The sequence below is a fragment of the Ostrinia nubilalis genome, chromosome 14 (genome assembly GCF_963855985.1).
Source record: "Ostrinia nubilalis chromosome 14, ilOstNubi1.1, whole genome shotgun sequence".
NCBI classification, from domain to species: domain Eukaryota; kingdom Metazoa; phylum Arthropoda; class Insecta; order Lepidoptera; family Crambidae; genus Ostrinia; species Ostrinia nubilalis.
Window position 1 is genome coordinate 4,702,176 of NC_087101.1, and position 14,332 is coordinate 4,716,507.

General features: G+C 40.6%; 1 protein-coding gene across 1 annotated transcript in view; it reads left to right on the forward strand.

Moving 5' to 3' along the window:
* The window catches only part of LOC135078020 (amyloid-beta-like protein), a 166,344-nt gene that overhangs the window by 136,010 nt on the left and 16,002 nt on the right, over positions 1 to 14,332 (forward strand). Inside the window, exons 4-9 of the mRNA XM_063972567.1 lie at positions 3,321 to 3,482; positions 5,045 to 5,180; positions 5,769 to 5,990; positions 10,473 to 10,667; positions 11,134 to 11,288; positions 13,779 to 13,886. Coding sequence (XP_063828637.1) covers positions 3,321 to 3,482; positions 5,045 to 5,180; positions 5,769 to 5,990; positions 10,473 to 10,667; positions 11,134 to 11,288; positions 13,779 to 13,886 — 978 coding nt within the window. The remainder of the gene's footprint in view (positions 1 to 3,320; positions 3,483 to 5,044; positions 5,181 to 5,768; positions 5,991 to 10,472; positions 10,668 to 11,133; positions 11,289 to 13,778; positions 13,887 to 14,332) is intronic.

Below are 14,332 nucleotides of genomic sequence, written 5' to 3' on the forward strand. Positions count from 1 at the left end.
GTGAAAGGAAAGAGAAAGAGTTTGTGTGTGTGTGTGTTTGTGTGTGTGTGTGTGTGTGTGTGTGTGTGTGTGTGTGTGTTTGTGTGTGTGTGTGTGTGTGTGTGTGTGTGTGTGTGTGTGTTTGTGTGTGTGTGTGTGTGTGTGTGTGTGTGTGTGTGTGTGTGTGTGTGTGTGTGCGCGCGCGCGCGCGCGTGTGTGTGTACGTGTGTGTGTGTCTGTGAGAGAGAGAGAGAGAGAGAGAGCGAGCAAAAAAGGGTGCAATGATTTAATTTAAAGTAAATGTTCAAAATGTCCGTCGCTGACCTGAATGCACATTCGACAACGACGCAAAACAATTATTCGTAAATTTACAAAAGCTTCTTGCATTCTAATATGGTTTATCATCAAAATTTTCATATTCCCTTTTGTATACCACATGAAGAGCAAGAGCTTCCACGTTGTGGATAAAAAAAACTTTTCAGTTATTGTCTCTAAATGTGTTCTACATAACGTAAACTTAGGGGATTGCAAATATTACTTAGTCCTAAGAAAGTCAAAAACATGTAACGGAATCTCCGACTTACCACTTTAGTGGAGCGATTACAGAAAATAATGGCCTATTAAGTACATGTTTTTTTGTGTTATTATGAAAGTTTAGAAAACTGCGCAGTTTTTAAAATTATTTTGGACCTATGGAAATGATTTTTTTTTCTTATACATTTCAATTGAAAATTTTAGAATGTTCTGCTAAAAGCATATTTTTTATGTTTCTAGCAAAAATTTTGTATCTTGCATCAAAGATAGGAAGGTGATTATTTTTTTCAAATATCTGCAACTAATAGGGAATCTGTCAAAAAAAAGAAATCTGAGAAAAGTCAACCCAAAAAAAAGATAAAAAAAAAATTAAGCCACTAGGTCATGAAATTTGAAAAAATCACAAAATTAACGATAACTTCTAAACTACGAAAAATCGTAGAACTTACATGGGGGTGAAATCGATAGGTCTAGTCCTCACCTATCACCTGCCTTCGGCTTGACACCTTACAAGAAACACCCTGTATATTTGTATACAAATTTATCAATGCAAGATGTTGTTTTTTTGCTATTTTACATATATTTTCTAATTACCGTTAGATTAAGTATTAGCCTTATCTAATTACCGTGACCATAAAATTTTTGGATCTCATTTACGCGAAAACCGCTTTGAATAATTTGACGCCTTTACGATTGTTAAATTCGTACTTTTCATGTGTTTTATATTTAAATGCATTTAAGTCAATTAAGCCAAATTTCAAAAATGATATGGTAATTAGGCTGAGAACGCCTGATCGTGAGAATGACCGAAGAACAAAGAACGCTTGCTTTATCTACGTAAAAATAGCGATATTCAAGTCTTTTTTGATAAAAAGTTAGTCTGATAAGACTAAAGCCATTTTAACGAGTAGTGCCCTTTTAAAAAAAATATTTAGGTAGTTTAATATTTGTTTTTTGATACCAGTAAACACCAATAAATTGATAAAAACATTTAAAATGCAGTCGGTACAGCTCTACCAAAGAAAAACGAACAAATCGCTTCTTTCGAACTTCTGAAATCTCAAGTTTATTAGGAAAACATTGCTGGTATAAAAAGGCTGTTTTTGTCTGGTGCATTGCCCCAACCTGAGATTTCCCTAATGCGAACTTGTAATATCGGCTGGGGCCGCCTAGAGTGTAGTCTAGAGTCTAGACGTCCTGACAGGCTCTTTTTAGTTATGTGTTCGATGCCCCGTGGGTATAGTGTTGTAAGATTTACATGACTTTCTTAAGAACTCTACGGATTTTGTTAATATCATTTTAATGAGGTTATGTTTTTTGTGCTGTTTTTTCTCCTCAAATTCTCTTGCGTTTCAACTCTTTACTTGGTAGCTATGAAATTCCATGGCTTTTTACTAATCTGTACACTGTCACTTGTTTTAGGTAAACTAATAAGTACTAATATCGCGAAGATTACTCTATTACTGAAGTCCAAATGATAGATGAAACTCTTTTGGCTTTAATAAGTTAAAAGCACACAGATAAAACTGGCTTTATTCCAAACGATATTGAATAAAGTATTTCTGATTAAATAATAATTATTTTCGATTTAATTATCGATACTTTTACGCATCCCTATTCGTTAGACGCGTTAACTCTAACGTAAGGTGAATTTTACTGGACAGATTTTATTACCTAGCTGTACTCAGTAACGAGGTAGAGATGTGAAGATTTACGTTATTGGATTCGAATGGGGCTTAATTTAAATCATGGGTCAAACGTTGGCAGTTTATTTAAATATGTTAGACTTTAATAGAACGTATTTTTAAGATAAAATAGTAAAACTTTTTATTAAAGAACTTGTTTTTAACAAAAGTGCTACTTATCTTCAGTGTTCACGATGAAAACTAATTAAGCATCATTGATTTGATTATAACAATCACGTGAACACACCTTTACTACATCGGGCGTTAAGTTTTCTTTAATCCGTGACAAAGTTGCAAACTGGATAGTTGGAATAGAGCTGAGTTAAAAACTCACTACGTTTCTTCTGTGTATCTATGGCCTGTTAGTAAATAAATTATAAGAACAGTTTACGATACGAGTTTTTATCAAATACTTACTTTCAAACATCGAAGACTCGCTCATTCATTCTTCCTCCTCAAGTTTGACTATCCTTTGAATTATAAAGTGGCAAATCGGCTGCATTTGCAGTCGTTGCCTCAGGGCTACTCCTAAACGCTTATTACGTAGTTTCCAGTCTTTTTGTCACCGTCGTTCATACTGGCATCTTGCTTTGCGTGAGAGGGAAGGCAGCATTCGAAACTTCGAATAACGTTTTTCGGAATAACCCCTCTGAGCTGGATACCAATAAAGCTGCAGCTCACGACTCTACTTAGACATAATTTTAACTTCGCTGCGAGCTAGATTAGATCCTGAAGTTTGTGTTGAACTTACGATTGAAGTGCTGTTTGTTTATTATAGTGAGCGGTTGGGTTGAAGTGTGTGATAAAATCGAGTCTGTTTTGTTACGGTAACTTTTAACTACAACTAAAAAGTCGTTAATGATATTATAGATTTTAAATACCTTTTTAAAGTTCTTATCTCATGAAAGAGACTTTTGATGTACCTACTGTCGAGGTATGCAGTTCTTCAGCCAACCAGTATTAGGCGGAATATGTGCAGTCAACCATACGTTATACCTACCGTTTAGCACCTGTATTTATTGAGCGAAAAATCTTATCATGTGGGCTGTTACCTGTTGTCCAACTTTGATATATGAATTGTCATAAAAAGCTAACCATTATTAATCCATACTTTTCTTCCAGGCTAACACGGGAGCCGACCCTCAGGTAGCCGTGCTCTGCGAAGCTGGCGCCACCTACCACCCGCAATACATGTCAGTGGTGGGCCGTTGGACGCCCGACCTCACCACCAAGCCGCACAACTGCTTGAAGGACAAGATGGAGATCCTGGACTATTGCAAGAAGGTAAGACTACGACTACCCGACGACATCATAAAGGTAGCAGGAAAGCGCTGGACGCAGGCCGCTACCAACCGGGTAACATGGAAAGCATTGGGGGAGGCCTATGTTCAGCAGTGGACGTCCTATGGTTGAGATGATGATGATGATGATGATGATGAGGACTACGGCTAAGGTAGATACATAAATGACTCATTCATGGCCCAAGAAGAATGCTTTTGGTACATCTACTGAACAGAAACCTTCATCATCAGTTCAATTGTTCTCCATAGCAGGACAACCCTTTTTAATTTACCAGAGGCAAATAGAGCATTTACATCGCACGACGCAGTGGGGGAAGCCTATATTCAGCAGTGGATGTCCTGTGGCTGAAATGATGATGATGATGATGAAATAGAGCATTCCCCACGTTCTGGTCAGATGGGTTGGGAATAATGTCCTTAACCTTCGATTCATTTTTCCATGAAGTTATATGATGGCCGAACGAGGCCATAGTTGATCGGTTAATCTTTTAGTATTATTAATCCCTTCCGGCTCTTTCTTTAACCTTTACTTTTACGACGATAATACTGAATCCGAGGCTATTTGTCAGAAAGTTTATTAATGTTGAGATGATTGTAGTGATGTAGTCCGCGCCAAAACACACATTGCAGTCATTTATGTATAAGTAGGTATGGTAGATACAACGTGTACAAGGTCATAGGCATAGAGGTTAAGTTCCAAGGTCATTCTCGAAATGTTGAACCCAATATTTGAAGAATGTAACCAATCGAATTAATAGCAGTATATTCACCTCAGTCCTTTGTGTAGCCAGAAACCTCATACACATAAATAGCTCGCCTATAAATCCTGTACAAATTACTTCGTTTCGTGCCTATCGACCCAAATACACTTGTACTGGTTACAAGCCCGACAACCGCACAATTATGCGTTACATGCCTGCGAACCAATACGCAAGTTAGCTCACCCATACCGTGTGGCTTTGTCCCAGTAGCGAAAGCCGAAGCGTTGACGGATATTGTGGCTTCCACTCGCGATACTCGATCCCAATCAAACTTGATTGCGACCCTACCCCACTCAATAGGCTGACGAGAGACCTAACTGAAACACACTGGCATCCCTTTGTTTTCACGCCCCATCGGTTTGTACAGTTTAAAACTTACACCGTCGCACTAGGGATCAAAATCGACCTTTAACCTACACTTGCGTTCGCCGTCCAGGGTTTAGCGACTTAACCAGTAATCTCATTAAAGGCATCACTTGCAAAGCAATTATTTCCCCAGCCGTGAGGCGACTTGAAGGAAAATTATGAATAATTTATTCCAAGAGAATTTTCGCAGCTTGGCGCAGTGTCGCACCGCTAATCCTGCTTTTCTTTTGTGACACGTGATATGATATAAAGGAAATTTGCAGCTTCTATGAAAGGGGAATAAGGAAATTGAAGATGTGTGAAGTTTTTATTCAATCTCTTCAAAATTCAGAATATTTGACAGGGTTTTGATTTTGAATGAATTTAGGGCCTTATTTTCCAGAGTAAATGAATGTATATTTTGTTAATTATCCATCAGGTGTACCCTAGCCACGACATCACCAACATCGTGGAGGCCTCGCACTACGTGAAGGTCAGCAACTGGTGCAAGCTCGGCGCCGGCAGCGCTTCGAAGTGCAAGGTCACTCGATGGGTCAAGCCATTCCGCTGTCTTGGTATGTTTATCGTGTTAATATTTATCTTCATCTTACAAAGATCCATGAACTCTCTTTTTATCAAAGTTGTTCTTGCAATCTAATATTAAACGAAAGCTGTTCACAATTCATCAGTTGTAGAAACCTTTGAGAGTTCCAGTAACTAAAGTAGTTGCGCATGGTATTTTATAACTTTTTCAAGGAGTCCGTATTCACTAAGAAACTGGGTCAGCCTTATTTTCATTTCCATTCTAAAGTTTTCAATCCTGTACCTTTATTGAATAACTTCTTTCACGTCGACTAAAGTTTGAGACCTCAAACACTATTGACAAGGAATTGGCAATTTTCTTTTCTACTCAGTCTTTTTCTTAGTTAATTCCTTTGAGGTAATGAAGTTAGTGCTAGGAAATTAAAATGCGAGGAAATTAAAAAGCTATGCCCCGGTTTGATTTTATTGGAAGCCAAACTGTAGATCCTGGCTATACAGGAGTTGCTGACGTAAGAAAAAGAGGTTATATTATAAACTGGTAGTGGTGGGAAAGAGAGCTTTGATTAGTCCAGCTACGAAATTCATGGGCACCATTAGCTACAATGGTAATTTTTCGGCAGAAGGTCCATTCCAATCGGATGCGCTGCTGGTACCCGAGAGCTGCCTGTTCGACCACATCCACAACCAGAGCCGGTGCTGGCAATTTGCGAGGTGGAACGCGACGGCTGGACGCGCCTGCGCGCAACGAGGCCTGCGACTGAGGACCTTTGCGATGCTGCTGCCTTGCGGAATCAGCCTATTCTCTGGTGTCGAGTTCGTCTGCTGCCCAAAGCATTTTAAAGGTTGGTACATAAATAAGAACCTTTAATGAATGTCACTTTATTTGAATAGTGAAATTATTAAAAATAGTGAAAGCTCTTTCATATATGTCCGATAATTCAACCGCCTCTGTGGTCTAGTGGTAAGACCACCTGCTTCAGACGCAGAGGTCCCGGGTTCGATTCCCAGTGGGGGCAGATTTTTCTGTTCGGTTTGGTTGGTGGTAGGGCTTGTTCTAAGTCCGCCTGGCTAGCTACCACCATCTTACCTAAGTCTGTCGCCATAACAACAATGTTAACAGCATTATTGTGTTCCGGCAGTTAGAGGTAAGATAGCCAGTTCCTCCGTGGTTGTGAGGATTCCGGGTGAAGCTCGCTTCCACCTTCGGCCTGATCATCACTTACCATCAGGTGAGATACAGGCCAAGAGCTTCCTCGTTGTGGATAAAAAAAAAAAAAAAAAAAAATTTCTAGTAGATAACTGGAAACTTCATTCGAAACTATGTTGCTATCTTAAAGAATTTTTCTGATTACCGGGCTTTTACCGGGACTTCATCTCCCATCTCATCTGACATGACATCAGAGAAAGAAAGAAAGAAAGAAAGAAAAACATTTATTTGGTTCCAACTTAAGAGCGTTTACGTCTAGCGTGGCATGTCAAGTTTAGGTAATTTCGATGCTAGTTTTATTCACACTAAAATAATTATGACTGTGTGCGTGTTCTCACGCTCTATAGTCAAACCAAAATACTTTGATCCACCATCGTAAAAGTGTGCCAGGCTGTCAAGTGACAGCTCAAGGAAACTATAAAATCTTCAAATCTTCCAACACCGACTCCATAATTATAAATAATGGTATACATTAGTCCTAATCAATAATTAAATACGTAAATTCTTGATCAAATAGTAAATTATCAAAGGTTTTTTACTATTTTGAGAATATTTTATACAGCCTATGTTCAGCAGAAAAAATTTTGAATTTTAATGGTGAGAGATTTTTCCAAATCGGTTCTATTCAAAACAAACTTTTCCTGTTTACTATTCTTTTTTTATCCGGAAAATGCATAACATTTCATGCCCACCAGCTGCGGGGGCAGCTAGTGGGATATGTGGGGTTCTTCCTACCAGAAGGTGGGTAGCCCCTACACCCACTAAAAACCTGACTGTTTCTGCCATGATCCATATGAGTGATATGAGGGAACGCGGGACATCACCATTGGCTGTTGCCTGTAGCATTCGTCCTTAGCCGCCACCAGACACCTCCATGTCTAGCGACCGAGGCCTGTTAGGAAGGGACCGTTGGAGACCATAAGCTGTCCTCTTGCGCCCAGGGTGTCGGCGGCGGATAACCGGAGTGTCGGCTGAGGCCTCTCGCTCCCCCTTTCCACTGCTTCTTTCTGTGAAAGAACACTTTCACAGAAAGTAAGCACACTATACCATAAGATTATTTGTCTCATCATATATTTTATACTAATGTAGATATTGTTTCCGAAAGCGAGCGGGTTCATTCCGTACCTGTACGCTTCATGCATTCTCTAGCAAAAGCTGAAAATCAGTGTTCTGCCCTTTTGAGGGTAGTGTTTATACTGAGCTCTTTGCTTTTTGCATCGCTGCGGCACACATCACTCTGACGCAGGGAACTATTTGAAACGCTAGTTATCTTTATCTTATGTTCTTTTGTCACTTTTGTTATGTTGCAACTGTTGAAATTATTACTAACCTGTGTAACAAAATACCAGTGGTGTCACCTAGTGTGTTTCTTGACTAACTAACTTTATTTCGATATTGAATTGAATTTCAATAGCAACTATACATAATGTGTGTGTTAAAAGCATTAAAAAAAGTGTGTTACAACAAATAAACAATTTATCTATCTATCTCACGCCTCTTCCCGATTGGTAGGGAGAGGTCATTTCCAACCGCCGCTCGTTCGCTTAGGCTGGGCACTGTTGGAGCGTGTCAGTCTGCTGCGGTGACTCACGTGCCAAGACTGCAGTGTTAACTGACAACCATCTACAGGCTCTCGGCCTATACGGTGGGGGAATGGCCCGAAGCACCCATGGCCCGGTAGAACCTGGGTCGCCCTTTGTGTGAGGCGATCATGCCGTCGCACCCACTCCTCTAATACAGGCAGAACTGCCTCTATGGTGCGATGTAAAATTTGGCTGACGGCCAGGCGTACCCTTCAGCACTCTAGGGCCTAGATCCTCAAGCCTCTACCTTTTGGTTTCCACCTCTCGTGGTGCACGTACACGTACATTTCCCCTTGGGACCTATGGTCACCTCGCAACTGGCGTCTATTCTCGGTTGTCGACACTAGGTTTGTCGCCACTGAGGATAAATGGCATAAATAATATCGATTGTCACCAGTGGTGACACATACTTTCCCAGTTGTAGCTACAGGCTTTCTCACAACTTATGACAAATTAGAAAAATACATCCCAATTATGCCTAGTGGGGACGTACACAAATATTGACGCAAATGTCATCGTGCATGACATACGTAAAGTAAAAGTCAAGTAAGACCAGATGAATACAAATATTATTAATTTTATTAATAATACGTACGCGTGGACCTCGTTTTACTCCTTAGTTCGTAAAATCTGTTGTTTGATATCATGTTGATAGATGGCGTTTCACGGCTTCCCCCGCATGAATATTTACGAACGTCAAAAACAGTAGTTTGTCAAGCGCTGTAGATTTTAACCAGTGACGATAGATTGCGCTTTTTAGACACGTCTTATTTATTTATTGAAATTTATTTGTCACATATCGTCATAAATTATAGCCTATAATTATGTTAATCTGGTTTATAAACAATAATACTGTAAAGTTTCAACAAAATCCGTTCAGTAGTTTTTGAGTGAAAGAGTAACAAACATCCAGACATCCAAACTTTCGCATTTATAATATTAGTAGGATTGTTATACGTCGCCACTAATGACAATATTTTTTTTCCCATTTATCCTCAGTAGGGACATAGTCAGTGTCCACAACCGGGAATAGACGGACTGCGGATACTATGCGGTATCCACGAATTACCTCAGCCTGTGCCTCAGTGATATCATGCGTTGCGCTTTTTTGAACAGTAGGATGCTCCACGACTACACAGCACTGTGCCATACTCGAGCCCCATATAGGACTATATAACGCGCGACGCAAAAGTATAGTCAGCGACTCAGTGCAGCCGGGCCTCCGAGATTAGGCATCAACCGGCTTAGTGCGCCGGCGGTAGCCAAAAGATTAGGGGTGAGACGATTCAAGTGGCCGTCAAATGACCACTGTCCAACTAACTACAATCCGAGGTACCTACCGCAAAGATTTTCCGACTGTAATATGTTGTGTATGTTCCCCCTACAACTAGGTGGGACCCTGCTGGCAGAGCATTCCTATTAACTTTTCTGTAACCACCTATTTATGGCAAATAAATTATTAGTATTGTTCCTCTTTATAATATTAGTAGGTATACATACATAACTTGCCTGTTCCAAATTTTCGTCATTCGTTTTCGTTTCATCGCTAAAAATAACTTAATTTTATTTTTCATTACGTCTGAAATAGAATTTGTAGTAAAAATAGACTGTAATCAAAAATAACAATAAAATATTTTAATTACCACGTGATCGCTAAATCTACCACCAAGATTTTGCGGATACACTATAAAAGTCCAGCTACCTGTCAAAGATCAACGTACGCGTGACACATGTCAGCAGATCACCGAGCGACGTGACCTCACTCTGGAACGCCTCGAGGCGGACTGAATTTGAACGATTCGTGCGCGGCGTTTTATAGTACTTTTCAAATACTCATAGAAAAAAAATTACAATGAATTATTTTAAATTTCAAAGTAAATATTTTAGATAAGATATTCTTCTATTATATTAAGCTATTTTTGTGTTGAATAAAGGAAGAATATTGCAAAAAAAATCACTTTGATTTTTGGGTATTTCACGTTCTTTTAATTTGTGATTTCTTATTGTAAAATGCTTAAATCTAAAAATTTTCTGAAATAACTATTTGCCCAAGGATCTATGCTATAGGATATAAATGTTTGTTAAATCGTTTTCACAGTATTTTTATAAAAATTTCAGCTTGTAAACTGACGCTAAAGTGGAAATTTACAAAACATGTGTGGACTTATCTTGATAGAATTCTTAAATGCTAAACTAATCGCAATATTTTCTCAATTAACTATTTAGACGACGAAATTGCCTAACTATTTATGCCTATAACATATTTGTAGTATTACTGGTTAATGATTGTAACGAGTTGAAAAAGTACTGTTTTTGCGCCAAACGGCGTAAACGCTCTTAAAATATAGCACACAAAATCAGATAACAAAAAAAACAGATAACAGATACAAGTTAGAACCAAAACTGGCCAGAGAAAATATCAACAAGTGGGGATACAGACCTTTCATCTGATTATACGAATTTTGAAGTCCTTACAATAAATATTACTAAAAGTTATCTATTAACGTGTGACTTCTTGTGCTTTGTCCTTGCAGAAAACGTAAAGCTGCATAAGCCCATGGATGTCGGAGTGCCAGTCAGCCCTGGAGGTGAAGAGATGCTTGCCGCTTCTGCAGCGATGGACGAGCGTGATGACGACTTGCTCGACGATGATGACGCTCTGGATGATGATGACGATGACGACACCCTGAACCTGAGCGACGACGACGACGATGATGATACTGATGATGGTAAGATAGGTGCGGATTTGTTATTTATGTTATTGATATGGTGGTAGGGATAGCTAGTTGTGGGACGTGTTAAAGAGAAACATTAATAAGAAATTGGAATCTGGTAGATAAATTAAGGAAAATTTTGTGAGGAAAAATTAAAATAAAAGGAAATAAAATTTTAATAGACTAGTTAAAGGTTAGGGAGACCCTGTAATGAGCTCTTAACGTTACAGATTCGAGCATCACATCAGTGAGGGAAGAAAACAGAATAGCTCAAAGTCAAAACTATAATGTTACATTACACGTAAATGCTCCCGGTGATCCGAAAACGCTGACTCTAAAATACATTGTATTAATAAATCATGTTTTTAAGCGCAATGAAACAAACGCCTAACTCAATGTTGATGTTTTACTAGTATAATAAAGTAGGCATTGTAGATAATCTATTTTGAAATATTAAAATATATTATAAATACCCCAACAGATATGGACGAAGACGAAGACGCGGACTTATCTCGCGACGACGACGCTGAAGACGACGATTATACCGACGCCGACGACAGCGCGTGGCCCCGCCCTGAATCTTCTGCTGCCCCGTCAACCACCACCACTTCGACCACCACCACCACTACTACAGTGGTAAGTACAACATTAACATCATCAGCTTATTTAATCTTCACTGCAGGAACACGACCCTCTCTATTTTACCAGAAGCAACTGGAGGATTTGACCTACACTCCCCATGCTGGCCAAACTGGTTGGGAGGTCGTAGCTTAGTGCATAACTATTGTAAAAGTTTAGAGATAATTATTACACCGACGCCGACGACAGCGCGTGGCCCCGCCCTGAATCTTCGGCCGCCCCGTCCACCACTACCACGTCGACCACCACCACCACTACCACAGTGGTAAGTACAACATTAGCATCATCAGGCTATTTAGTCTTCACAGCAGAAATACGACCCTCTCTATTTTACCAGAAGCAACTGGAGGATTTGACCTACACTCCCCATGCTGGCCAAACTGTTTGAGAAGTCGTAGCTTAGTGCATATCTATTGTAAAAGTTTAGAGATAATTATTATACCGACGCCGACGACAGCGCGTGGCCCCGCCCTGAATCTTCGGCCGCCCCGTCCACCACTACCACTTCGACCACCACTACCACTACTACAGTGGTAAGTACAACATTAGCATCATCAGGTTATTTAGTGTCCACTGCCGGAGCACGACTAAATTACAAGCGGCAACTAGAGGATTTGACTTACACTCCCCAGACTGGTTGGGAAAGCATTGGTTAGTGCATATCTATTGTAAAAGCTATGTCTAGAGATAACGATTACACCGATACCGACGACAGCGCGTGGCCCCGCCCGGAGTCTTCGGCCGCCCCGTCCACCACTACCACGTCGACCACCACCACCACTACTACAGTGGTAAGTACAACATTAGTATCATCAGGTTATTTAGTGTGCACTGCCGGAGCACGACTAAATTACAAGCGGCAACTAGAGGATTTGACTTACACTCCCCAGACTGGTTGGGAAAGCATTGGTTAGTGCATATCTATTGTAAAAGCTATGTCTAGAGATAACGATTACACCGATACCGACGACAGCGCGTGGCCCCGCCCGGAGTCTTCAGCCGGCCTGTCCACCACTACCACGTCGACCACCACCACCACTACTACAGTGGTAAGTACAACATTAGTATCATCAGGTTATTTAGTGTGCACTGCCGGAGCACGACTAAATTACAAGCGGCAACTAGAGGATTTGACTTACACTCCCCAGACTGGTTGGGAAAGCATTGGTTAGTGCATATCTATTGTAAAAGCTATGTCTAGAGATAACGATTACACCGATACCGACGACAGCGCGTGGCCCCGCCCTGAGTCTTCTGCTGCCCCGTCAACCACCACCACTTCGACCACCACCACCACTACTACAGTGGTAAGTACAACATTAGCATCATCAGGTTATTTAGTCTTCACTGCAGGAACACGACCCTCTCTATTTTACCAGAAGCAACTGGAGGATTTGACCTACACTCCCCATGCTGGCCAAACTGTTTGAGAAGTCGTAGCTTAGTGCATATCTATTGTAAAAGTTTAGAGATAATTATTTTACCGACGCCGATGACAGCGTGCCCCGCCCCGAGTCTTCGGCCGCTCCGTCCACCACTACCACTTCGACCACCACTACCACTACTACAGTGGTAAGTACAACTTTATTATCATCAGGTTATTTAGTGCCCACTGCCGGAGCACGCCTAAATTACAAGAGGCAACTAGAGGATTTGACTTACACTCCCCAGACTGGTTGGGAAAGCATTGGTTAGTGCATATCTATTGTAAAAGCTATGTCTAGAGATAACGATTACACCGATACCGACGACAGCGCGTGGCCCCGCCCCGAGTCTTCGGCCGCCCCGTCCACCACTACCACGTCGACCACCACCACCACTACTACAGTGGTAAGAACAACTTTAGTATCATCAGGTTATTTAGTCTTCACTGCCGGAGCACGATTCTCTCTAATTTACAAGAGGCAACTAGAGGATTTGACTTACCCTCCCCAGGCTGATCAGACTGGCTGGGAAGTCGTAGCTTAGTGCATATCTATTGTAAAAGTTTAGAGATAATTAAGTATTACACCGACTTTGACGACAGCGCGAGGCCCTGCCCTGAATCTTCTGCTGCCCCGTCCACCAAGACCACTTCGACCACCATTACCACTACTACGGTGGTAAGTGCATACCTGTTGTAAAATGGTGCCCCTCTTATGGTAGAATATCCCCCTCTTATGGTCTGCAGAATACCAGTGGTGGTAGGGAACTTTCTCGGAAAGTGACAATCCCATACTAAGCATACTAAGTGGAAAGTGTCTTTCTCTAGTTTATAAAAAGTCTCTTTTCTTGCTTTAACTTTTTTTTATAGATGACTAGAAATGATGATTACACTGATACCGATGAGAGTGTGTGGCTAAAGTTTTGACTGACCCTTTCAATAAAACATTTATCAGCCTTTTAACCAATGCCAATGTAAGCAGCTAAACCCAGGGATGTTTTTAATTATTATATTGACTCTGACACAATTAGAATATTTTGTATTAAATGGGCAACAATTTTCAGGCGTCCACGGCTACATCGGACCCGTACTTCTCTCACTTCGACCCTCGTACTGAGCACCAGAGCTACAAGGACGCCCAACAACGCCTCGAGGAAACCCACCGCGAAAAGGTAACATTTCACTTAACTCATGGGAATAATTTACCTCATTTTGTAACTGTAACTTTAAAACCCAATTTGGGCCTACAAAATGTTCGGTCTACGGGCAAAGAAGATCGCCAGATTCAAAATTCTTATTAACCCATTGTTTTTCCGAGCGCTGCTTTCATATAAAATGTTCATGCCATCCATGCCTTGTATTTGAGTAAATACTCATATTTTTACCGAGATGAGCTTTATAGAAAATAAATCAATAAATAGATCAAATCGGATAACGATGATAATAAAATTACCGCTCCAGCTCCAGCGGTTATTCATATTTGCCGTACTTTCTTTCCATAGCAAGTGATTTAAAGCTATAGTCGTTGTAGAGATAATACACGCTGGTGTGTTAGCTATACGAACGCTACCGTCATCAATCATGCTCGTAGTCCGTGTAACGATTCTGATATATTCGG